This window comes from Salmo salar, chromosome ssa27 (assembly GCF_905237065.1).
Source record: "Salmo salar chromosome ssa27, Ssal_v3.1, whole genome shotgun sequence".
Classification (NCBI taxonomy): domain Eukaryota; kingdom Metazoa; phylum Chordata; class Actinopteri; order Salmoniformes; family Salmonidae; genus Salmo; species Salmo salar.
In genome coordinates this window covers 3242847-3269607 of record NC_059468.1, presented here as the reverse complement: position 1 = coordinate 3269607, position 26761 = coordinate 3242847, and the positions used below count along the sequence as shown (strand labels likewise).

Here is a 26761-nt window from a genome sequence, read left to right as displayed (position 1 = left end):
CTTTTCAATTGGCAATTTTTTCCTATACATCTACAAATCAGAATTTGAGCGCACACACATTAACTGTAGGAAATAAAAGTGAGTTGGCTCACATTTTATGAACATTTCCTTTTGGTGGCTAAAATTTGAGAAGAAATAATCATATGTAAACTCACTACACCAGTATCATATGTCTTACATTCATTAGCACAATGAATGCTGAGAGACATGGAAGCCTTGTACCTTTTTGGAGGTGTACTTCTGTCTGGGCACGACACTGCGGAGCTTGTGCTCCAGCGGCTCCCTGTTCTCCAGCTTCTTCACCTTGTAGATGCGCACCAGCCAGTGCTCCGAGGTGAACGCCTCCTCAAGGTGCTTGAACTTGATGTCCTTGTTGCCGATCTCGGCGTTGCGGGTGCGGTCGAACCCAGGCGGTGTCCGGAAGTCCAGCTGAGAGATAAGGACAGCAGTAGGTGGGGTTGAGGGTGTTGGCGAGGGCGGCTAGTGACTGAGCTAAAGTGAGTATGGTGGTTGATAGTACCTTCACACAGGTGTTGCGTTTTTCATCTTAATTCAGTTTTAGGCTCTTCCCCTGCTCTTTTAAATCTGTACATCACTTCACCTATCCCTATCCCTCCCTCTACACTTTACCCGTCTCTCCTCCTGATCTCTTTAGTCCTTGTCTCTTCCACAAAACCAATCTCTGTTCCCTTGCCTTTATCGTTCTCTTAACATGTCTCTCCATCTCCTTTATGGGTTAAGACAGCTAGGAGACAGCTTTGCTTGGCTGCATGTCTGTGGACCCTACTGAAGCAGCCCACTGATCCTTCCTCTTCACTGAGCTGCTGGCCAGGCAACACGCAGCTCGCTATAAGTACCTGGCAGCTCTTCGCCTGCATATCTCGCCTGTACCTGCCAGAGCATTTCTGAGCGTTTCCCCTCCCACCTTCATCCTTCCCCCACGCTTGTCAGCATGTCCATAAGCCGCTCTGTTGCCCGTCACTCAGTGCTTACTGTAGCCTGCTGTTGCTTCAAGTACTTCACCACCGCTCACCTGCATCTCGCCAAAGCGGTAGTAGGACATCTTGTACATGAGGCAGTTGAGCAGGACGGGCGAGCCGGCCTTGTCCACACGGAACTCTCCTTGAGGGGTGAAGTAGTCACTCTCCTGAAGGGCACGAGGGAAGAAAGAGACGCGGGTTTGGACCACATTTCTTCAAGGACACATCAAATAGCAGAAAGTGAAATAACTGCCAACTCGCCATCTACGATATGATGTAGTCTTACAGCCACCAATTGTTCGGTTCATATCTTTGATATTCAAAATAACATGCACATTTTCTTTTTACAAATCCGCGTTGGATATCGGATACTTTGTCCTACGACCAAGTGTCAGTGAAGAAAATAAACATAGCTAGGAACAGCAATGTCCTTGGGTTTGCCCAGACTGATGAATTACTGGACTGCTCAAATCTAAGTGTTTACCCAGGTTCATCAGCAGAACAACAATTATTAAATAGAAGACTGAATGAAGGTCCTTCTGAATTGTGAGGCGTCGGTGAACCCAACTAGGCACAGTCTCAAAAAAACCAGGCACTCACCCGAATGTCCTTGGGATGTTCTCCCTCCGCTATCCTGACCATCCACAGGAACTTGTTGATGTCGTCGCCTGAGTAACCAATCACGCCCCCGAAGATGATCAGCACGTAGTCCACGTCCAGACTCCTCATGATCTCGTACGCTGCACTCTCATTGGACGACATGGCTTTCCCCACCTACAGAGGGAAGACGAGGGAGTTTGAGCAGAGGAGAGTGAAATAGCAGAGGAAAGAAGAGAGGCAGATAGAGATGAGACGTAGTGGGAAAATGAGAGGGAGGTATAAGACTCCAAAAATAGGCAATACTCGCGTCTCAAAGTCGTGCTGGCCCTGTGAAAATCAATCAAGTCATAAGGGCAAAAAGAAACCCACACATTATTGCAGCTCCTACAAGTGAATGTATTGAATTCATTGATGCGTTTCTTGACTTTAACTTGCATCTACTTTACTTGGGAGCATGAGGTCAGAGTTGAGTTGAAATCCCCAATTCCCCCTTAATGATGTTGTGTTGTGTGACTCACCAGTGCTATATGACTGTTATTCCATGTGTTGTTGTCCACTAGCGTGGTTCGATTAGCCATGCCTGCTATCTGGTAGCCATAATCCCACCAAGACATAACCCTCGCGTGCTCGTCTGTGTTCTGCCTCAGCCAATAGTAGGCCTCCCTGAAGTCATCCAGGATGTTCCTCGTCCTATGGGGAGAGACGGAGTTGAGGAGTTACGGGAATGACAGCCAGGCAACCACATGTTTGGTAATCCTATGAGACAGGGATGTCGAGTCACGGCAATGACAAACCAATATTGTAACCACATAAATATATGTACGAAGAGTTAGAGTGGAATAGTTTGACATTCTAGTTTACCATAGTTCTAAATCTCCAACTGGAAAATAAGCAGCACACGTCATCCTCGCATTGAAAGACCAGTGCATGGAGAGCGTAGTACATAACACATGGTAAACTACTGAATAGCACTATTAAGAGATACAATAATCAGGTTAACACTGAGCTCATCAAGATCACAACCTTCTGATGAAATATGAACATGCATACCCTTTGATTTTGTGTGAGTGTGTGTAAATGCGCGTGTGAACACACACTATATATAAAATAGTATGTAGACACCCCTTCAAATTAGTGGATCAGGCTATTTCAGCCAGACCCGTTGCTGACAGGTGTATAAAATCGAGTACACAGCCATGCAATCTCCATAGACAAACATTGGCAGGAGAACAGCCTCAATGAAGAGCTCAGGAACATTCAAGGGGGCACCGCCATAGGATGCCACCTTTTCAACAAGTCAGTTTGTCAAATTTCTGCCCTGCTAGAGCTGCCCCGGTGTGGTTATTGTGAAGTGGAAACATCTAGGAGCAACAACTGCTCAGCCGCAAAGTGGTAGGCCACACAACCTCACAGAATGGGACCACCGAGTGAAAATCGTCTGTCCTCGGATGCAACACTCACTACCGAGTTCCAAACTGCCTCTGGAAGCAACGTCAGCACAACAACTGTTCGTCGGGAGCTTCACGAAATGGGTTTCCATGGCCGAGCAGCCGCACACAAGCCTAAGATCAATTGGAACGCTGACTGCTAATCAGGCCTAATCGCCCAACATCAGTGCCCGACCTCACTAATGCTCGAGGCTCAATGGAAGCAAGTCCACACAGCAATGTACCAACATCGAGTGGAAAGCATTCCCAGAAGAGTAGAGGCTGTTATATCAGCAAAAGGGGGACAAATTCCATATTAATGCCCATGATTTTAGAATGAGATGTTCGACTAGCAAGTGTCCACATACTTTTGATCATGTAGTGTATATGAAGAGATATGTGGAGCTACGCTTGTATGCATGGAGTGTACTACATACATACGTATGTAGTGTACTATATATATATATATATATGTGTGTACGCATGGAGTGTACTATATATATATGTGTGTGTGTGTGTGTGTGTGTGTGTGTGTGTGTGTGTGTGTGTGTACATTCTACAAGTAGACATTCAACTGTATGGTAGATTGTCCGGTGTAGCTCAAATCGGTAGAGCATGGCGCTTGCGACGCCAAAGGTCATGGGTTCAATTCCCGCTGGGGCCATCCATATGTAAAAATGTACGCACGCACAACGGACTATAAGATGCTTGGATAACAGTGTCTGCTAAGTGTCTGGCATATATTATTATTTGTCCTTACCCATCGTTGTTGTAGGAGGCCAGCACCACACTAGGACTGGAGTAGGCGTTGCTGGTGACCCATGTGCAGTGGACTGCGAACATCATGAGCAGCATCAACATCAGCATGGTCACTATACTCTTTATGTTGGGGCCCAGTCCCTCCTCTGCCTTCTCCTGCTCAGACACATGCTTGCGCACCTTTCCTGCCTGCAGAGGGAGACCAACACACATAAAATTGGCCCACTAAACACAGTTGCAATACAAACAGAGTATAACTGGACATTATTTTGTAGCTTGTCTATGGGTTGAATACAGGTAACTGCCAAAATAAAGGAAACGCCAACATAAAGTGTCTTAATAGGGTGTTGGGCCACCATGAGCCAGAACAGCTTTAATGAGTCTTGTCCTAGATTCTGGAAGTCTATTGGAGGGATGCGACACCATTCTTCCACAAGAAATTCCATTATTTGGTGTTTTATTGGTGGTGGAAAACTGTCTCAGGCGCCGCTCCAGATACTCATATAAGTGTTCAATTGGGTTGCGATGTGGTGACAGATGGCCATGGCATATGGTGGTTACATGGTTTTCATGCTCAAACCATTCAGTGACCACTCATGTCCTGTGGATGGGGGCATTGTCATCCTATGGGGGCACAGCCATGGTAGCCAAAATAAATGCCTACAAAGCATATTTATACATAACAAACTAATTAACATCCCATCATGCTTAGGTTAACTCAGGAACACCATCTGTGTGGCAGCAACTGCTTTTAATGTACTTTTCATCCCTCTTTATTTTGGCAGTTACCTGTAGGTGTCAACTGGAACTACCGGCTAAGGGTTCACATTGTGAGAGCAGAGTACACTGAAGAGGTGTAAAAGGGGAATGCAAAACCCCACTAAAGGTAGGCCTATGAGGTGAGGGCAGTTGGAAAATTCTGTGTTTTGAATCCAGTGTTGTTTAGTGTATCAGCTCATAAACAATGTGCCATCGAATCGGTACATCGAAAATCTCTTTCCAACTATTTTGCAATCTATATGGCACAGATGTCAATTTTTTGGTCCTTAAATTAAACTGGTATAGTTTATTTTTCAGAATTTTCTTTAATGCAGGGCCGACAGACAAGTCCTTACTTTTCCCACTTGCCTCTTCCATTTTTTGCAGCAATTAGTTGGTTAAGCAGACAATTCCATATATTTTTGTTAGCTGCATGTGTGACATAACACCAGCAGTCCTTTTTAATGATATCATTTACAAAGGTTAAACTTATTTTATTTTTGAAATCACTTTTTTTGTTGTATATTTTAGTTAAGCCATAACATGTCTTGTATTATTTCTTCTGTTTTTTCTGGTGGACTAAACTGAAATTGTAATCAACTTTCTAGGGCTTGTTTTTAAGAAGAGATATTGGAGATTATTTAATTTTCAAATAACCAAACGTGAGAGGTTGTAATCTGAATAAAAAGGCCATTCTGAACAATGGGTGAGACATTCTTAGTAATCTGCTAGAGAACCAGTTTGGATGTATAGTAATTAACTTTTTTTATGATTGAAGCCTTTAGTGAGATGTCCAATGCTTTTATATTTAATAGCTTCTGCACTCCGAATTCATATTCATTATATAAATACGCCCGTTAAAATTGTCTAGCAAGCCGTTCCAAATCAAATGTTTTTTTAAATTATATGAGCAAAAAATATTACAAGTCGAAAGGCCATAAGCAAATAGGTAAAATGGGTCATGACTAGAGTTTTAGTCAGGTTGATTTTTACAGAAATAGACAGGTATTTTCCTTTCCATGGTAGCAAGATCTATTTCTGCTAAATTTCTATACAAATTTATTGGAGTGAGACCATTTCTTTCTTTCGGGATATGAATACAGAGTATGTCCACATCAATGTCAGGCCATTTTATTGGTAAACTACACAGTAATGTAAAAGTTATAGTACACAATTTGGCTGTAATCCAGAGAGGTTAGAAAAAGTATCTAGACCCTCTGAGGCTGTTGAGGGATCCAAATTGTGGATTTAAAAGAACATGAATCAACGTACAATGACGCCTTTGTTTTTAAGCCCTGATTTCTAACCCCTTGATATCATTGTTGGATCTGATTTTAATAGCCAACACTTCGATGGCCATAATAAACAGATATGCCAATAGCGGACAACCTTGTTTTACTCCACTTGACAGTTTAATGCTTTGAGAAGTAGTCATTTTATATTTTACACCTAGGGTTACTATACATAACTTTAACCCGTTGTATAAGAGATTCTCAAATTTAAATATTTAGAAATAAATTCCAGTCGTACGTTATCAAAAGCCTTTTCAAAGTCAGCTATGAATACCAGGCCTGAATTTTCCTATTTTTCATAGTGATCTGTTGTCTCCAGTACTTGTCTTATCTCCAAATTATCATCCATGTAAAAAACCTTTCTGATTAGGATGAATAATACCCGACAATACCTTTTAAATTCTATTCTATTTTGCCCAAAACACTGAAGTGCAAGGGGCCTCAAGTTTTGAAATGGACTGGATCTTTATATTTACCACTTTGGTCCTGTTTCAGTAGTAATGAAATCAGACCTTGCTGATTATCTACCATTTTTATAGGAGTGGTTAAAACATGCTAATAACGGTCCTCTGAGTACATCAAAAAAGATTTGGTATACCTCAACTAGTATGTCATCCATTCCTGGAGTTTTCCCAGACTTAAAGGCTTTAACTGCGTCAAGAAGTTCCTCCTCTGTAATTTGGCCTTCACATGAGTCTTGCAGTACAGCTGTTAATTTTACATTATTAATTGAAAAAAATCCATATAATTAACTTTGGTTAGCGGAGATGGATGAGACTGAAAAAAAAAACATGCTTAAAGTACATCGCTTCCTTTTTCAAAATATCGTTTGGTGAATCTTAGGTGACTCCGTCATTTGTAACAAGTTTCAGTAAATTATTTATGTTGAAGATTTAAAAAAATAAATAATTTGGTGCATATATATATATATCTTAAGTTACTCCCATTTCTTTTTGTTTTCCCTTATTCTGTGCCTCCAAGGTATTTTTTTTTTATTGCCATCTATACTGTTTGTCCCATTTCCTTTGTTAATATGAACTCTTTTGACCTAAATTGCTTGTTTTAAAGATGAGTATTGAATTGCATAGCCTCTAAAGGCACATTTAAGTGTCCCATACATCGGAAAAAGGCAGTTATATATTCTTCTGTCCCATTTAAAAACAAGTTAACATCCAATAGGCTTTGAAGACATTTCCAATATCCTCTCCCACACGGAAATTCTGTAAGAGTATTTTTCCCCCTCAATCTTTGTTTGCAAATTAAAATAAATCAACTTTAATACCTTATTTACATATGTATTCAGACCCTTTGCAATGAGACTCGAAACTGAGCTCAGATGCATCCTGTTTCCATTGATAGTCCTTGGGATGTTTCTATAACTTGGAGTCCACCTGTGGTAAATTTAATTGATTGGACATGATTTGGAAAGGCACACACCTGTCTATATAAGGTCCCACAGTTTACAGTGCATGTCAGAGCAAAAACCAAGCCATGAGGTCAAAGGAATTGTCTGTAGAGCCCCGAGACAGGATTGGGTTGAGGCACAGATCTGGGGAAGGGTACCAAAAAATGTCTGCAGCATTGAAGGTCCCCAAGAACACAGTGGCCCCCGGGCATTGGTCAGGGTGGTTACCAAGAACCTGATGGTCACTGACAGAGCTCCTCTGGGGAGATGGGAGAACCTTCCAGAAGGACAACCATCTCTGCAGCACTCCACCAATCTGGCCTTTATGGTAGAGTGGCCAGACAGAAGCCACTCCTCAGTAAAAGGCATGACAGCCCACTTGGAGTTTGCCAAAAGGCACCTAAAGGACTCAGACCATGAGAAACAAGATTCTCTGTTCTGATGAAACCAAGATTCCAAATCAACTCTTTGGCCTGAATGCCAAGTGTCATGTCTGGAGGAAACCTGGCACCATTCCTACGGTGATGCATGGTGGTGGCAGGATCATGCTGTGGGGATGTTTTTGAGCGGCTGAGACTGGGAGACTAGTCAGGATCGAGGGAAAGATGAACGGAGCAAAGTACAGAGAGATCCTTGATGAAAACCTGCTCCAGAGTGCTCAGGACTTAGGTTCACCTTCCAACAGGACAACAAGCCTAAGCACACAGCCAAGACAAGGCAGGAGTGGCTTGGGGACATGTCTCTGAATGTCCTTGAGTGGCCGAGTCAGAGCCCGGACTTGAACCCGACAAAACATCTGGAGAGACCTGAAAATAGCTGTGCAGCAATGCTCCCCATTCAATCTGACAGAGCTTGAGAGGATCTGCAGAGAAGAATGGGAGAAATTCAGGTGTGCCAAGCTTGTAGCATCATATGCAAGAAGACTCAAGCTGTAATCGCTGCCAAAAGTGCTTCAACAAAGTACTGAGTAAAGGGGCTGAATAAAATGTGATTTCATTTTTACTTTTTTTTTTTTTTTTTAATCAAAAATGTCAAAGCATTCACACCCCTTGACTTTTTCCACATTGTTCTGTTACAGTCAGAATATAAAATGGATTACATTTAGATGTTGTGTCACAGTCCTACACACAATACCCCATAATGTCATAGTGGAATTATGGTTTTAGATTATTTTTTTCTCAAATTACATACAAATTAAAAGCTGAAATGTCTTGAGTCAGTAAGTATTCAACCCTTTTGTTATGGCAAGCCTAAATAAGTTCAGGAGTACAAATATGCTTAAGTCATGTAATAAGTTGCATGGACTCACTGTGTGCAATAGTGTTTAACATGATTTTTGAATGACTACCTCATCTCTGTACCCCACACATACAAATAATTAATTGTAAGGTCCCTCAGTCAAGCAGTGAATTTCAAACAGATTCAACCACAAAGACCAGACATAGAATATTCCTTTGCGCATGGTGAAGTTATTAATTAGACTTGGGTGATAGGAGAAAACTGAGGATAGATCAACAGCATTGTAATTACTCCACAATACTAACCTAAATGACAGAGGGAAAATACATTTTCCAAAACATGCATACTGTTTGCTATTAGGCACTAACGTGAAACTGCCAAAAAAATTGGCAAAGATATGAACTTTGTCCTGAATACAAAGTGTTATTTTGGGGCAAATCCAACACATCAGAGCACCACTTCATATTTTCAAGCATGGTGGTGGCTACATCAAGTTATGTGTATGCTTGTCATCAGCAAGGAATAGGTAGTTTTCTAGGATAAAAAGGAACGGAATAGTGCTAAGCACAGGCAAATCCTAGAGAAAAACCTGGTTCAGTCTGCTTTCCAACAGACATTGGGGAACTCACCTTTCAGCAGGACAATAACCTAAAAGACAAGGCCAAATATAAACTGGAGTCGCTTACTAAGATATTGAATGTTCCTGAGTGGCCTAGTTACAGTTTTGATTTAAATTGGCTTTAAAATCTATGGCAAGATTTGAAAATGGCTGTCTAGCAATGATCAACAAACAATTTGACAGAGCTTGAAGAATTTTTACAAAGAATGCACAAATATTTGTACAATGCAGGTGTGCAAAGCTCTTAGAGACTTACCCAGAAATACTCACAGCTGTAATCGCTGCCAAAGATTATTCTAACACGTATTGACTCAGGGTGTGAATACTTATGTAAATTAGATATTTCTGTGTTTCATTTTCAATCAATTTAAAAACATGTTTTCACTTTGGCATAATGTGGATGGGTGAGAAAAAAAAATCTATTTAATCCATTTGGAATTTAACAACAAAGTAAATGGGTATGAATACTTTCTAAAGGCACTGTATTTTTTCATATTGAAGCCATGCAATTACTTAAAACAATTGTGGACTGCAAACAGGTTCAAGTGAACGTGTTTAGCAAAGATGGGATAGGTCTACATTGTTATTGCGCTTCCGTAAGCTATTTAACAAACTAAGACAGACTAACATTGGAGTTGATTCCAAGGCAATACATAAGACCGTAAATACACAACTTGAAGCAACCACGTGACCCGTTTCCTACTTCACAGGAGAGTCATTTCAACTTTTTAATCAATTTGTTTTGGGGCAGAAATTCCTTCTGGAACGTGAACTTTCATGTGCCATAATAACAAATGTGTATACCATCTAAATACGAATAGATTGTTAATTTACGAGCCTAGTTGGTTTAGCCATGGAAAAACACAGGAACCTTCCCGCAAGCCATGATTGGCTGAGATAATGGATGGGCTGGACATGCCAAGGTCTGCCATGTAGCATGCTTCTGTCTATAACGTGAGCTGCTCAATATCCATTCTACTGTGGCTTTTTTTGAAAGATATCATGAATAACTGAAAAAGCGTTGCTACTGCTCTCAACATTGCTGCCCTGAAGTTAACAGGCGTGATCGATAAAGATCAGTGGGAAAAAGTTGTGAAGGACGATCGTGCCATGCTGACTATTTCTGACTCTGAAAATGAATCAGATGTGGAAATCCCTGATTGCCAAATGCGGAGAAGCTAGAAGAGAACACAGAAGGCTGTTGTAAAAACACCTGTCTCCAGATTACATCTTCAAACTAAGGGCAACCATGACCGAGGGAGAAGTGTTCATTCATGTATACGGGTAAGAGTCTTGCTATATTTTCAGATATTATACATTTCTCATTTCCAGGTAAAGCATATTGTTAGCTAGCTAAGGTTAGGTGTATTAATATTATTTGTATCTCAGAAATCCATTTGCATTGCTAGTTATAGCCTAATGTTAGCTCGCTAGCTAACATTGAACCTAGTTGGTTAGCTTTAGCTACCTGCAGATGCATGCATGGTAGTACTGCCACGTTCAAAACAACTGGGAACTCTGAAAAATACGAGATCAAGTCATGACATCACTAATCTTGAGGTCGGAGCTCTAGAAAGTGGCCTGAGTTCCCGAGTCGGATGACCGTTCAAAATTATTTATCCCCAGTCGGAGCTCGTTTTTCCCCCCGAGTTCCCAGTTGTTTTGAACCTCACTGAAGTCAGAGGTTTTAGAGTGGTTTTGAACGCTGCATTAGAGTTGGGATTATGGTTCATTGTTTAGCTAGCTACATGTCTAAACAAGACTTCACTATGGAAGTAACCATTTCACTTTACCGTTGACACCTTCTGTATCCTGTGCATGTGACAAATGGGGTGGGGTTAAGGCTTAAGAGGGTGTGAATGCAGAATGTGTGTAGACAAAGAGCTCTCCAGTAGGTGTACAAAAACATTCACAGGCCATTTTCTCAAAAGTGGCGTTGGAAGTGTATGAACTTCAAAGCAGACCGAATCCAGGTGGTAGGTCACATATTTAGCCATGGAGCATGTTCTGATTGGCCAGTGAGGGGTCAAGCGTCGACACACCTACAACTTATTTCATCCTAAAAACCCAGCCCTTTCGTGCCACTGCCAGCGACCATCACTCTTGGTTGTGAAAATAGCTAAATTATTTCTGACACCTCTGAACGTATAGCAGTACCGCCACCATTCTGTTAGCTTTGTTAAATTAGAGCCCTACTGATCATAAGATAGACAGGGGGAACATGATCCTTGATCTGCACTCCTACTCTGACCTGCTTTATGAATAAGGGCCCTGGACTGACTCCTACTGACCTTGTCATAGAGGTTCCCTGAGCTCCTTTTGTCATCCTCGTCGCTGCTGTCCTCTATGGGAGGGTTCTCCCTCTTCATGTCGTCCCCCAGGTAGTGCTCGAACACGCTGGAAAAGGCGATGGCCGACAGCATGCAAACCACCGGCGTCAAGGTCAGCATCAGGCGCACCATCACCCCGGCAAAGTAGACCGCGCTGATGGCATAGAGAGCCACTGGGGGGCGGCAGAGAGGCAGGAAAGGTTAGGCAGGATCATTTATGTCAAAAGTGCATGGTGCACACCTCAGATCCTCAAGGGTGTTTTTTATTCTGAGACAAACTGATTTAGAGCTGGGTTAACAGATGTGCAGTTTCGGGGCCATCAATGGCATTAATTGATCAATTAAGTACAAGGGAAAAAACAGAAACCAGCTCAAGTGTAGCCCCTGGAGCTGTGTATTCCTCTTCCAGTACACAATCTAAGAACAGGCTTGTACAGTATATCAAAAACATGATGTCCTTGCTATAATGCATATTCTTCAAAAATTACCATACTCCCCTCTAAATATTCAAATTTATTCAAATGTGTATGTTGAGTGTCAGTGTGTTTTAACGAGCCCCAGCTTACCAAAGACGCGCTCGTCGTTGACATTCTTGATGCAGAACCAGAGGCCTGCTGGGAAGGTGCAGACCAGGATGTGGAGGTCGAAGAAGAACGACACCCAGGTGGTGGGCTGGTGCTCCGACACCGACGCGATGATGGGGATATGGATCTTAGCGTAGCTGGAGAGGGTGAGAGGGGGCAGGAGGGAGGGAAAGAGTGATGAGGATAGAAGAGAAACATCTGGTACTTCAGGGAAGATGAAGACTCAAAAGGGAATGTAAAGAGAGCTAAAGCGCTGCTGTCAGCAAACAAACCGATTGATCGATGCTTAATGGCGACACGCCGCTGCGTGTTTGAGAAGAAAAATACTATTCTCGCATTTCCTTTGAAACTATGGATGGCGTAAGCCCTTCGCAGACACACATATTCACTTAAACAAGTGTTTCATCGATAGGAAAGTGAATGAAGGTTAGCAATGCTTACCCGGTGTCCCACAGCGAGTAGAACCGTCCACTCCACGGTGCGATGTAACCTAAATGAACAAACAATGAATAGACAGGACTGGAAACTTGAACACGCTTTCATTAGTGGTTATTATGAGGACTTTTTGGCATATGGTTGACATTGGCGTGTATGGGTAGTGTACAGATATAACCCAGGCTGTTTCACATCCGGCCATGATTGGGAGTCCCATAAGGCGTGGCACAATTGGCCCAGCGTCGTCTGGGTTTGGCCGGAGTAGGCCGTCATTAAATAAAAACATTTATAAATAAAAATTACAAAGTGAATAGGGACCCTTTGGTTCAGGGCTTTTCAATTCTGGTCCTCAAGAACCGAAACGCTTCAGGTTTTCACTGTCGCCCATTCTAACCAGGGACTGATTCCAACCTGAAACACTAGATGAGTGCAATTAACTACGAGGTAGAAACAAAAAACACTGACTCGTTTGAGCCCCACAGGACAATAATTAAATAGCCCTGCTTTAGTGGGTCAGGTGTCTTCAGTAGTAGGGCATATGTGGGTCGGGACTCGAGAGTAATGTTGAGCAGTGGCGGTTAAGAATATGCATAACTAACCTTCTTTAGTCTTCTTGTTAGCACCTCCAGTGTATATTTGGCCTTGTGTTTTAGGTTATTCTCCTGCTGAAAGGTGAATTCATCTCCAGTGTACATTTGGCATTGTGTTTTAGGTTATTGTCCAGCTGAAAGGTGAATTCATCTCCCAGGGTCTAGTGGAAAGCAGACTAAACCTGGTTTTTGCCTGTGCTGAGCTCCATTCCATTTATTTATTTTCCTGAAGAACTCCCCAGTCCTTAACGATGACAAGCATACCCATAACATGATGCAGTCACCACTATATGCTTGAAAATATGAAGAGTGGTTCTCAGTAATGTGTTGTATTGGATTTGCCCCAAACATAACATTTGTATTCAGAACAAAAAGTGAATTGCTTTGCCACATTTCTTTCCTTATTACTTTATTGCCTTGCTGCAAACAGAATGCATGTATTCTGTACAGGCTTCCTTCTTTTCACTTTGTCAATTAGGTTAGTATTGTGGAGTAACTACAATGTTGGTGATCCATCCTCAGTCCTATCACAGCCATTAAACTCTAACTGTTTTAAAGTCACCATTGCCCTCATGGTGAAATCCCTGAGCGATTTGCTTCCTCTCTGGCAACTGAGGACGGACGCCCGAGTCTTTGTAGTGACTGTATTGATACACCATCCAAAGTGTAATTAATAACTTCCCCACACTCAAAGGGAAATTCAATGTCTGCTTTTTTAAATTTATTTTTATCTACCAATAGGTGCTCTTTTGGGAGGCATTGGAAAACCGCTTAGATCATTGTTAGAAAATCACTGCTCGACCGAGGGACCTTACAATTGTATGTGTGGTGTACAGAAATTAGGTAGCCACTCAAAAATCATGTTATGGGACTTCTTAACTTGTTGGGGCTAGGGGGCAGTATTTGCACGGCCGGATAAAAAACGTACCCGATTTAAACTGGTTACTACTCTTGCCCAGAAACGAGAATATGCATATAATTAGTAGATTTGGATAGAAAACACTAAAGTTTCTAAAACTGTTTGAATGGTGTCTGTGAGTATAACAGAACTCATATGGCAGGCCAAAACCTGAGAAGATTCCATACAGGAAGTGCCCTGTCTGACAATTTGTTATCCTTCTATTGCATCTCTGCTGTAACGTGACATTTTCAAAGGCTTCCATTGGCTCTCAGAAGGGACCAGAAAGTGGAATGACTTGTCTCCTGTCTCTGGGCGAAGAACAGCAGGGGAATTTGTGAGTGGTCAGGCTGGGAACAGTGACACGAGATTCGCGTTCATGAGAATTCTCCATTTTTTCTTTCAGCCTTTGAATGAATACAACGTCGCCCGGTTGGAATATTATCGCTATTTTACGAGAAAAATAGCATAAAAATTGATTTTAAACAGCGTTTGACATGCTTCGAAGTACAGTAATGGAATATTTTTGCCACGAAATGCCCTCGCGCGCGTCACCCTTCGGATAGTGACTTGAACGCACGAACAAAACGGAGCTATTTGGATATAACTATGGATTATTTGGAACCAAAACAACATTTGTTGTAGAAGTCCTGGGAGTGCATTCTGAGAAAGAACAGCAAAGGTAATCCAATTTTTCTTATAGTAAATCTGAGTTTGGTGAGGGCCAAACTTGGTGGGTGTCAAATTAGCTAGCCGTGATGGCCGGGCTATGTACTCAGAATATTGCATAATGTGCTTTCGCCGAAAAGCTATTTTAAAATCTGACACCGCAATTGCATAAAGGAGTTCTGCATCTATAATTGTTATGTATTTTGTCAACGTTAATCATGAGTAATTTAGTAAATTCACTGGAAGTTTTGGGTGGGTATGCTAGTTCTGAACATCACATGCTAATGTAAAAAGCTGGTTTTTGATATAAATATGAACTTGATTGAACAAAACATGCATGTATTGTATAGCATAATGTCCTAGGAGTGTCATCTGATGAAGATCATCAAAGGTTAGTGCTGCATTTAGCTGTGGTTTTGGTTTTTGTGACATATATGCTTGCTTTGAAAATGGCTGTGTGATTATTTTTGGCAGGGTACTCTCCTGACATAAACTAATGTTTTGCTTTCGCTGTAAAGCCTTTTTGAAATCGGACAATGTGGTTAGATTAACGAGAGTCTTGTCTTTAAAATGGTGTAAAATAATCATATGTTTGAGAAATTGAAGTTATAGCATTTTTGAGGTATTTGTATTTCACACCACGCGATTCCACTGGCTGTTGACTAGGTGGCCCAGGGAAGTTAAGCAATTTGTACTCCTGAACTTATTTCAGATTGCCGTGAAAAATAATCTAAAAACATAATTCCACTTTGACATTATGGGGTATTGTGTGTAGGCCTGTGACAAACTCTAAATTTTAAATTCAGGCTGTAACAACAAAATGTGGAAAAGTCAAGGAGTGTGGATACTTTCTCAAGGCACTGTATGTGTAATGGTAAGGTATAGTGACTCACCAGTGTAGGTGAGATAGATGACGGTGAGGAACAACACCCCAGCAGCTAGTGACACCCCCAGGAAGAACAGGCTCTGGAACTCCTGCTTGGTGAGCCTGTTCTTCAGGTACTGCAGCAAAGCATATGCCTGGAGCAGTGCAAACACACCTGTGGCAGGACACACACACACAAATCACAGAATGTTGGCGTAGGCACGTTATAACAGTAACCTTCATCTCTCATGGGAGCAGGTTTATATACGAACATTTCAAATCAGAAGGACTAACATTTGATGGTAGTATTACTCTAGATGTGCTACAAACTGATGCTGTAATAATACATGACAACATATTTCCACCTGGCTACCCCTACCAACAGCTCTGCACCCCCCGCAGCAACTTGCCCATGCCCCCCCCCCCCTTCTCCTTCACCCAAACCCAGATAGCTGATGTTCTGAAAGAGCTGCAAAATCAGGACCCATACAAATCAGCTGGGCTAGACAATCTGGACCCTCTCTAAAATGATCCGCCGCAATTGTTGCAACCCCTATTACTAGCCTGTTCAACCTCTCGTATCGTCTGAGATCCCCAAAGATTGGAAAGCTGCCGCGGTCATCCCCCTCTTCAAAGGGGGAGACACTCTAGACCCAAACTGTTATAGCGCTATATCCATCCTGCCCTGCCTTTCTAAAATCTTCGAAAGCCAAGTAAATAAACAGATCCCCGACCATTTTGAATCCCACCGTACCTTCTCCGGAATCTGGTTTTCGAGCTGGTTATGGGTGCTCCTCAGCCACGCTCAAGGTCCTAAACGATACCATAGTCACCATTGATAAAAGACAGTACTGTGCAGCCGTCTTCATCGACCTGGCCAAGGCTTTCGACTCTGTCAATCACCACATTCTTATCGGCAGACTCAATAGCCTGGTTCACCAACTACTTCTCAGATAGAGTTCAGTGTGTCAAATCGGAGGGCCTGTTGTCCGGACCTCTGGCAGTCTATGGGGGTGTCACAGGGCTCAATTCTCGGGACTCTTTTCTCTGGTGATTCTCTGATCCACCTCTACACAGACGACACCATTCTGTATACATCTGGCCCTTCTTTGGACACTGTTAACTAACCTCCAAACGAGCTTCAATGCCATACAACTCTGCTTCCGTGGCCTCCAACTGCTCTTAAAATGCTAGTAAAACTAAATGCATGCTTTTCAACTGATCGCTGCCCGCACCCGCCTGCCCGACTAGCATCACTACTCTGGACGGTTCTTACTTAGAATATGTGGACAACTATAAATACCTAGGTGTCTGGTTAGACTGTAAACTCTCCTTCCAGACTCACGTTAAGCATCTCCAATCCAAAGTTAAATCTATTCCTATTTCGCAACAAAGCCTCCTTCACTCACGCTGCCAAACATACCCTCGTAAAACTGACTATCCTACATATCCTGGACTTCGGCGCTGTCATTTACAAAATAGCATCCAACACTCTACTCAGCAAATTAGATGTAGTCTATCACAGTGCCATCCGTTTGGTCGCCTACCCACCACTGCGACCTGTATGCTCTCGTTGGCTGGCCCTCGCTTCATATTCGTCGCCAAACCCACTGGCTCCAGGCCATCTTTGCTAGTTAAGCCCCACCTTATCTCAGCCCACTGGTCACCATAGCAACACCCACACGTAGCACATGCTCCAGCAGGTATATTGCACTGTTCATCCCCAAAGGCAACACTTCCTTTGGCCGCCTTTCCTTCCAGTTGTCTTTTGCCAATGACTGGAACGAATTGCAAAAATCACTGAAGCTGGAGACCTATCTCCCTCACTAACTTTAAGCATCAGCTGTCAGTGCAGCTTACCGATCACTGTACACAACCAATCTGTAAATAGCCCATCTATCTACCTACCTCATCCCCATATTGTTATTGACTTTTGCACCCCAGTATCTCTACTTGCACATCATCTGCACATCTATCACTCCAGTGTTAATGCTAAATTGTAATTATTTCGCCACTATGGCCTATTTATTGCCTTACCTTCCTAATCTTACTACATTTGCACACACTATATATAGTTTATTCTATTGTGTTATTGACTGTACGTTTGTTATCCCATGTGTAACTCTGTCGCACTGCTTTGCTTTATCTTGGCCAGGTCGCAGTTGTAAATGAGAACTTGTTCTCAACTGGCCTACCTGGTTAAATATTATTATTTTTTTTTAAATATTTGAATAACAGTTCAGGCTAAATGGGATCTGTTTTTTTCTCTCCGATGTCCCTCTCTTGTGGAACTTCATACTGATTGAACAGAGCCGCGTTTCACTTCCTTTCTTCACTTCCGTCCTCTTAGCAAAACAGAGGAGCACTTCCAAGTTCCGACCCCCCAGGAGCATTCCAAGGTCATAACTCCTCCAGAACCCAGAGAGCGGGTGACACTAACAACGCCCGTCACTCTGCTGGGCGGTGGCTGCTGCTGTAGACACGCCGCCAGATGTTACGAGCAGCTGTTGCCCGACACCAAACAAGCCCGTCCTTTGAGAGAGCCTTGGTGCCTTCCTCAAAGCCCATGACGCCAACATGCTGTGCTGCCCTGGTCACCCCGGTAACAAACACCACATCAGAAATCAGACTGAAGCTACATTAGACTTAGAGGAAGCTGAAATGGATGCTGTAGAGCCATGTAATCCTGTTACATGATGACAAATGGACATTCTTAACGTTCAAAACGGAGGGAAAAAAAGTGTCTCTCCATTAAAACGATAAGAAAACTTCCACATTATTTCACAATGCAGCTGCGCTACTGACAGCAGCGGTTTGGGTCTCACAATGAGTCCCTTTCAGATGGCTAAGCATTGCACACCTGTACTACCAATACTGTATCAAAGTTTGCATTTCATCACCTTCTCATTTAACTTTGCAAAGTATTGCCATACAGGACTCTGACCTTTTTCTTCCAACTTAGCGATGACGTAGTGGTGGAGTCGACTACAAAATAATTTATTCCTCAACCCCTTGCACGTAGCTTCTTGGGGTCAAGATTCGATTCTGCTAGACAGATTAGTTGCTGTACTGCTGAGAACAAAAGAAAACGTGCATCTTTCATAGCGAGAGGGGAGGGGTACAGTATAGGCAGGTCAGACACCAGGCATACAGAGTCAGAACCGTGACCTAGGCCTATCTATCTGTAATCCAAAGCTGTATCTCGTAATTGGAATGCTGTATCTTGCAATATATTGGCTTGCAATGTCTCGCAACTTCAGTAAAGCAGGGCCTATCAATGAATAGGCTAGGTTATTCTACACGCAACAGACTGAAGACACACTCGCATCATTAGAGAAGAGAAAGACCGGGAAAGTCAGTGCAAGGGAGAGAGGGGAGGGGGCAGACAGAAAGAACCGTAATCTCTCTCGCAATGTCTTGCCTTTCCTGCCATGTAAACTCACCAAATTAACATTGTCTGCCTCTTTCTCTCAGGTTTTATTTAAATTACACAACTTACCCAGGCCTTTATAGCCTATTGTCTAGTTACATTACCTGCCGTGTTATAGCCTGCTTTCATTTTAACGTTTAAAAACTCACACCCCTAGCTGTTACTACCCTCCAGAATAAAGGAATGCCACCTAAATGTTGTCTGGGAGAAGCTGGGACCGTTGGCGAGACAGGAACACTTAACTTGCATCAACGAAATAGTAAAGGCACTGCCCATACAAGAGAACACAACTGCTTGGTCATGGTCCAAGGTCTCGGTTGAAAATTAGATTCTCTCAACGAGACATACCTGGTTATATGAAAAAGCGGTGTGTGTCTAATGGCGAGTCGTTTTGTGCGCTCAGGAGACAAAAAAGACAAAAAGAAGTGGTGAGGCTTACCTGCTGCCGCCGTGTGCTCGCTGGTTCTGATTGGCTGGAAGCCCACAAAGGGGATCTGCATGGATAGCACCAGGCCCACAATGTAGAAAGTGCTGTAAGCTGAGGGAGAAAGAGAGAAACAGAAAAAGGATCGAGAGAGAGAGAGAGATCAAACAAAAAGGTCAAACAGATACTGTTCTATTCAATAGCCACTATCACTTCAGTTAGAGGTATTTCTTATGAATTGATTTTTCTCAATGCAACTCCTGAGTTGGCGTAAATACAATAACGTCGTATCTGGAGCAATTTACATAGACGTGGGAAAAGAAAAGTGCAGCGGGGGGCCTAAAATGAGCCGGCAGTAGAACTCCCACCTTTGTAGCTGGGGGGGGCTGATTCTAAGTAGTGTGCCCTAATTAAGATTTTATACTTTCCTGAACACGGGAGCTTTTTGAAGTGGCTGTGACTAGCCCTGAGCACCCCCGACTATGATTCATTATCGCCTGTTGACTGATGGAGCTAAGTAATGAACTGTGTGAAATAGAACTGCATTTTTGGTCAAGAGGGACTCATTGTGGCAAGCTCCGATGCCAAAGAGGCATCTCGTTTTTAGAAGAGCTTTCTCTATTGTAGATGGAGGAAGGTTAAAACAAAGATCAAAACGAGATGGTTATGAAGCACTTTAAGGAGCAAGACCTTGCACAAGATGGTTGCTTGAATAACTATGCAAAGCCCTCTTCTATTAAAAAGGGTGCTTGAGGTTGACAGCCTCTGCATTCGAAGCCATAAATATTTCACAACAATGCAAAGATAGTCTGCATTAACAGCTGGTTATTGTCGAAGGGTGGAATCCTTTGTTGGGGAAAATGCAGAGAGATTGAGTACAGCTGGTCGAGGCCCTCTTTAAATAGGGTCGTCATTTATTTTCAAATCACCCAAGAATGGGGTACCGTTTACTGTGAGTAATACGGACAATCAAGAGTAACTGATGCTAGACCATTTACCTTGACCCAGCTAGCCTGCTGTTCCTTCAGCTCAGCTAAATATGTACTGCTTACGATGCTGCAGCATTTCTGCAATGTTCTGTCTCGCAGTCAAATTCAGAATCATTAACCCCCCCCAAAAAAAAAATTAAAGTGTTCTGTTTGCAGTCGTATTCAAAAGAGCAAACCGGTGTTAGCGGTTCGAGGAAAACAGGTGCGTGCGGTCACATCTCTTAAGCAGATAGAGGTTTGCAGTCACATATTCATGGGTTGCATGTTTTGAACGTTCGTTTTTTACTGATGCCCAACTGAACATTCTACTCCATGCATCGTCAATGAGCGCGGATGAAGATTTCATCAAGTGTATAGTGGCTTGGAAATACAATACAATGCCATTCAAAAGGAGGCAAATACTTCGTAGGAAAATCTTTTGATGTCGCAAGATTGACTTTAGATGCAGTATAACGTTAGCTAAGATTGAGGGAAGGACACCGGATTTTAGCTAGCTACAGTTAGCATTGCTCGCTATTTTGATGACCTTTACTAGCTAATGACAACGTTGCTATCTGTCTAAAGTAAATTTGACAACATGATAAAGCTGGCAAAGTTCTTTCCTACTAAACATTTGACTACTTTGGCAATGTAATCGTATTTCCAGGCACTATAGTGTAGTTTAGACTAAACAGTAGTTAAACCCATTCATTCTGGACGGAGGCTATCACGACTTTAGGGCACGACTATGGTGCCGCTGATAGAGGGCGGCTTGAGAACGTTCATAACAATGGCATGATGTGACCGAGTGACGGAGGTGAAACTTATGAAGAGGGGGTTGATGGTCAGATCTCTTTATCAGATGAAAGTGTTTGTGGTCACTCACCGATATAGACCCTCTTGCTGTAGCGCTGCATGAGCAGGAGCACAAACACATGCAGAGGGATCAGGTTGATGATGAAGACATATCCTCCCCACGCTGACACCTGCAACACAAACAGTAGACCACAGACACCTGCAACAGTAATACATGGAAATTCGCAGTGGCACCATATAAAACCAATTCAATCATATTTAACACTATGACTGAAGTAAAATGCTTAAACTTTAAAAGCGCCTTGAAATTATGCAGCAACAATGTCAGAGAGACACAGTGTGAAACGAGAGGGGCTTATAAAACACACTACAAAAACGTCAGCTGCAGTACTTCAAACGGCTCCATTGAAAATCACACTGTGTAGGGGGTACAGAGCACAGACGGCGAGGGATAGTAGTAAAATGTTTCATCCTCTGTTTAGGACAGCCTTTTGGGATAAATGCTCAAACTGACACAAACCTGCTTAGCCACACAATCACACACTGCATTCACAAGTCACTCATCTATGGTTAAAATAAGTTTTGCAATTACCCCTAATTACGAAAAACAGAAGAGAGTCACCCTAGAAGGAGATGAATCGCCTCAAGTTCCTTCTGGAGTGGTTAAACGTAATTACCTTTTCACAGCCATTTGTAGCTTTAGCTTCAGATGGTATGAGCTAATTAGGTACAGCTGAACCGTAACTTGAATGAAAACAGGGACGACTTTTTATTTTTTTTGACACAGCAGTTCTGTGAGAGATGAGGTTGCTAATTGAAAACAACACCGACCCAGAGGAAGTTCTGGTGGTGGTGGTGGTGGTGGTGGGGGTGTTAGTGAGGAGAGGAGAAAGTGAGGCCAGTGTCTCGCTCTGAGGGTCACATCCCGCAGCCTCCGGAACGTAATTTGACTAAACATCTCGCAAATCTACTGCTAATGACCTCGCCGTTGTGTGTGTGTGTTTGAGAGAAAGAAGCGTGTGTATGAGAGAAACCATTTCTACATTACACTCCCCCACCCCCCCATGGTTTATAAGCAGGCCACGATCTTCTGGAGGCTGAGATTCTTTGAGAGTACAGTCCAAAACTCAACCACCTAGCACAAAATATCTTGATTACCACCAAAAAAAGTCTGCTAAGAGACTGAGGTAGCTGAAAGAGATGGTGCGCACACAATCAATATGCCTGTAAGAGTAAACAAGGCAGTTATCGATATAGCTCGTCCCTTAAGAAACAAACAAAACCGATGTTTTCATTGAAAACTTATCACACTTCCCTTAAGAAAAACCTCGATCGAAACAATGTTTTTCCTGGTTAGGCCACTAGGATATAGTCAAGAATATATCCTTCTGGCAATAGTAACTATCAGGAATGTTATAAGCTGGAGATAATGTAGTTAGTAGATTCCCTGATTAGATGAGCCACATCCTCATAATGTCACTTGGGGGTATTGAAACATCCAAGTGACATCCCTGTAAGGCTTTCATGCAATGTTGTGACAGTAGTTCTATGAGAAGAGCACTTGTCCTTGGAGAAGCTTCCCTTACAATACAATGAAATAAGAAATCCTGCTATGTCCTCCAACAAACCATCAAACAGGCAAAGCTTCAATACAGGACTAAGATCGAATCGCACTACACCAGCTCCGACGCCAGTCAGATATGGCAGGGCTTGCAAACTATTAGACTACAAAGGGAAGCACAGCCGACAGCTGCCCAGTGACACGAGCCTACCAGACGAGCTAAACGACTTCTATGCTCACGTCGAGGCAAGTAACACTAACGCTTGCATGAGAGCATCAGCTGTTCCGGACGACTGTGTGATCACACTCTCCGCAGCCGATGTGAGTAAGACCTTTAAACAGGTCAACATTCACAAGGCCACAGGGCCAGACGGATTACCAGGTCGCGTACTCCGAGCATGCGCTGAACAACTGGCAAGTGTCTTCACAGACATTTTCAACCTCTCCTGTCGGAGTCTAATACCAACGTTTTTCAAGCACACCCCCATAGTCCCTGTGCCCAAGAACACCAAGGTAACCTGCCTAAATGACTACCGACCCGTAACACTCACGTCTGTAGCCATGAAGTGCTTTGAAAGATCGGTCATGGCCCACATCTTCACCATTATCCCAGAAACCTATGTGAGAATTGACTACTGCTTAGCGTACACCATAGTGCCCTCAATGCTCATCACTAAGCTAAAGGACCCTGGGACTAAACACCTCCGTTTGCAACTGGATCCTGGACTTCGATGGGCCGCCCCCCAGGTGATAAGGGTAGGTAACAACACATCCGACGATGCTGATCCTCAACACGGGGGGCCCTCAGGGGTGTGTGCTCAGTCCACTCCTGTACTCCCTGTTCACTCATGACTGCACGGTCAGGCACGACTCCAACACCATCATTAAGTTTGCTGATGACAACAGTGGTAGGCCTGATCACTGACAATGTTGAGACAGCCTATAGGGATGTGGTTAGAGACCTGGCTGTGTGGTGCCAGGACAACAACCTCTCCCTCAACGTGATCAAGACAAAAGGAGATGATTGTGGACTACAGGAAAAGGAGGACCGAGCACACCCCCATTCTCATCGACGGGGCTGTAGTGGAGCAGGTTGAGAGCGTCAAGTTCCTTGGTGTCAACATCAACAACAAACTATCATGGTCCAAGCACAATAAGACAGTCAGGAGACTGAAAAGATTTGGCATGGGTCCTCAGAGTCCTCAAAGTTCTACAGCTGCACCATTGAGAGTATCCTGACTGGTTGCATCACTGCCTGGTATGGCAACTGCTCGGCCTACGACTGCAAGGAATAACATCACTGGGGCCAAGCTCCCTGCCATCCAGGACCTCTATACCAAGTGGTGTCAGAGGAAGGCTCTAAAAATTGTCAAAGACTCCAGCCACCCTAGTCATAGACTGTTCTCTCTGCTACCTCACGGCAAGCGGTACCCGAGCGCCAAGTCTAGGTCTAAAAGGCTTCCCAACAGCTTCTACCCCCAAGCCATAAGACTGCTCAACAGCTAATCAAATGGCCACCCAGACTATTTGCATTTCCCCCTTCCCCCTGTTTACGCTGCTGCTATTCTGTTTATTATCTATGCATAGTAACTTCAACTCTACCTACATGTACATATTACCTCGACTAACCGGTGCCCCCGCACATCGACTCTGTACCGGTACCACCTGTATTTGCGTCACTATTGTTATTTTACTGCTGCTCTTTATTTGTTACTTTTATTTCTTCTTTTTTACTTACCGTAATTTCCGGACTATAAGCTGCAACTTTTTTCCCACGCTTTGAACCTCGCGGCTTAAAACAATGACGCGGTTAATATATGGATTTTTCCCGCTTTCAATTTTTTTTGAAAGGAGATGACTTCAGTGGTTACAGTGCACAGGAGGAGGAAGATGGTGACCAATGACTTTCTTGGTAGGCTACTGTTTACTGCAAATTTTTTATTTTTTGTTACAAGCTGTTAAAGCCCATTTATTTTTGTTACAAGCCGTGTTTCGTTAAAGCCTGTGTAAAGTTCATTTGTTTCAATGTACCGGTAGGCACCTGCGGTTTATAGACATGTGCGGCTTATTTATGTTCAAAATAATATATTTTTTAATTCAGTGGGTGCGGCTTATATTCAGGTGCCCTCAATAGTCCGGAAATTACGGTATCTATTTTTCACTTAGCACGTATTTTCCTTAAAACTGCATTGTTGGTTATTAACCTGTTAGGGCTAGGGGGCAGTATTTTCACGGCCGGATAAAAAAATGTACCCGATTTAATCTGGTTACTACTCCTGCCCAGTAACTAGAATATGCATATAATTATTGGCTTTGGATAGAAAACACCCTAAAGTTTCTAAAACTGTTTGAATGGTGTCTGTGAGTATAACAGAACTCATATGGCAGGCCAAAACCTGAGAAGATTCCATGCAGGAAGTGGCCTGTCTGAGAAGTAGTGTTTCATCTTGGCTCTTTTTATTGAAGACTGAGGATCTTTGCAAAATAACCCATAGGCTCTCAGAGCCCGGGAAAAAGCTGAACGATATCGAGGCAGGCTCTGGCTGAAACACTATCGCTTTTGGCAAGTGGCCGCTCAGAGTACTATGGGCTTAGGCGCGTGCCCGAGTCGACCGAATGCTTTCTTTTCTTTTGTCTGTTTACCTAAACGCAGATTCCCGGTCGGAATATTATTCGCTTTTTTATGAGAAAAATTGCATAAAAATAGATTTTAAACAGTGGTTGACATGCTTCGAAGTACGGTAATGGAATATTTAGAGTTTTATTGTCACGAATTGCGCCATGCGCCCTTATTTACCCTTTCGGATAGTGTCTTGAACGCACAAACAAAACGCCGCTGTTTGGATATAACGATGGATTATTTTGGACCAAACCAACATTTCTTATTGAAGTAGAAGTCCTGGGAGTGCATTCTGACGAAGACAGCAAGGGTAATAACATTTTTCTTATAGTAAATCTGACTGAGTGCTAAACTTGCTGGGTGTCTAAATAGCTAGCCCTGTGATGCCGGGCTATCTACTGAGAATATTGCAAAATGTGCTTTCAACGAAAAGCTATTTTAAAATCGGACATATCGAGTGCATAGAGGAGTTCTGTATCTATAATTCTTAAAATAATTGTTATGTTTTTTGTGAACGTTTATCGTGAGTAATTTAGTAAATTCACCGGCAGTGTTCGGTGGGAATGCTAGTCACATGCTAATGTAAAAAGCTGGTTTTTGATATAAATATGAACTTGATTGAACAAAACATGCATGTATTGTATAACATAATGTCCTAGGGTTGTCATCTGATGAAGATCAAAGGTTAGTGCTACATTTAGCTGTGGTTTGGGTTTATGTGACATTATATGCTAGCTTGAAAAATGGGTGTCTGATTATTTCTGGCTGGGTACTCTGCTGACATAATCTAATGTTTTGCTTTTGTTGTAAAGCCTTTTTGAAATCGGACAGTGTGGTTAGATTAACGAGAGTCCTATCTTTAAAATGGTGTAAAATAGTCATATTTTTGAAAAATTGAAGGTTTTGCATTTCTAAGGTATTTGAATAACGCGCCACGGGATTACACTGGCTGTTGAGCCCATAGAGGTTAAGGGCTTGTAAGTAAGCATTTCACTTTAAGGTCTACACCGGTTGTATTAAAATTAGATTTGAATGACGAAGAGCGGTTTCTGTAGGTTACAATACACGCAGGAGGAAGGGCTGTTACACTATGTTAGGGCTTCCTATGGACCCAATGCTAACCTGTTACTGTGTGCACCTCAAGCTAGCATTTGGCCCAGTGACCCTAATGGACAGGTCTTATTGCAGTCATAATGGGGTCAGCAAAGAACCAGACACCGTTAGAGCCTAGACTTTAGCCATTATCTTTACCCACACTCCACTGCTTATCTGGCCACCCAGGGGCCACTATGAAGAAGCATCGGGAGACGGAGGGTATTGTAGTGGTAAACGGGAGGGTAGGGGTCTTGCTATGGGGCTGGATTGGCTCAGAAGGGGCCTGAAGAGGCTCAGGCACCTCTGTGGGGGGGGGGGGTAGGATGCTGGAATTAAATAACCGGAGATGCTATGCTGTTGGTCACCAACGGGGGTATCAGACGGCATTAGTGGAGT

General features: G+C 42.9%; 1 protein-coding gene across 2 annotated transcripts in view; it reads right to left on the bottom strand.

Moving 5' to 3' along the window:
- LOC106588202 (dolichyl-diphosphooligosaccharide--protein glycosyltransferase subunit STT3B) overlaps positions 1 to 26761 on the bottom strand; it is a 110706-nt gene that overhangs the window by 1739 nt on the left and 82206 nt on the right. The window contains exons 5-16 of one of the 2 annotated variants that reach the window (XM_014176962.2): positions 21160 to 21259; positions 19321 to 19419; positions 15480 to 15626; positions 12436 to 12484; positions 11977 to 12131; positions 11372 to 11583; positions 3768 to 3955; positions 2099 to 2270; positions 1581 to 1754; positions 1034 to 1147; positions 223 to 429; positions 93 to 118 (exon numbers count right to left, since the gene is read on the bottom strand). In XM_014176962.2, the coding sequence (XP_014032437.1) occupies positions 93 to 118; positions 223 to 429; positions 1034 to 1147; positions 1581 to 1754; positions 2099 to 2270; positions 3768 to 3955; positions 11372 to 11583; positions 11977 to 12131; positions 12436 to 12484; positions 15480 to 15626; positions 19321 to 19419; positions 21160 to 21259 (1643 nt within the window). The remainder of the gene's footprint in view (positions 1 to 92; positions 119 to 222; positions 430 to 1033; positions 1148 to 1580; positions 1755 to 2098; positions 2271 to 3767; positions 3956 to 11371; positions 11584 to 11976; positions 12132 to 12435; positions 12485 to 15479; positions 15627 to 19320; positions 19420 to 21159; positions 21260 to 26761) is intronic. The other variant, XM_014176961.2, reaches the window with a different exon arrangement.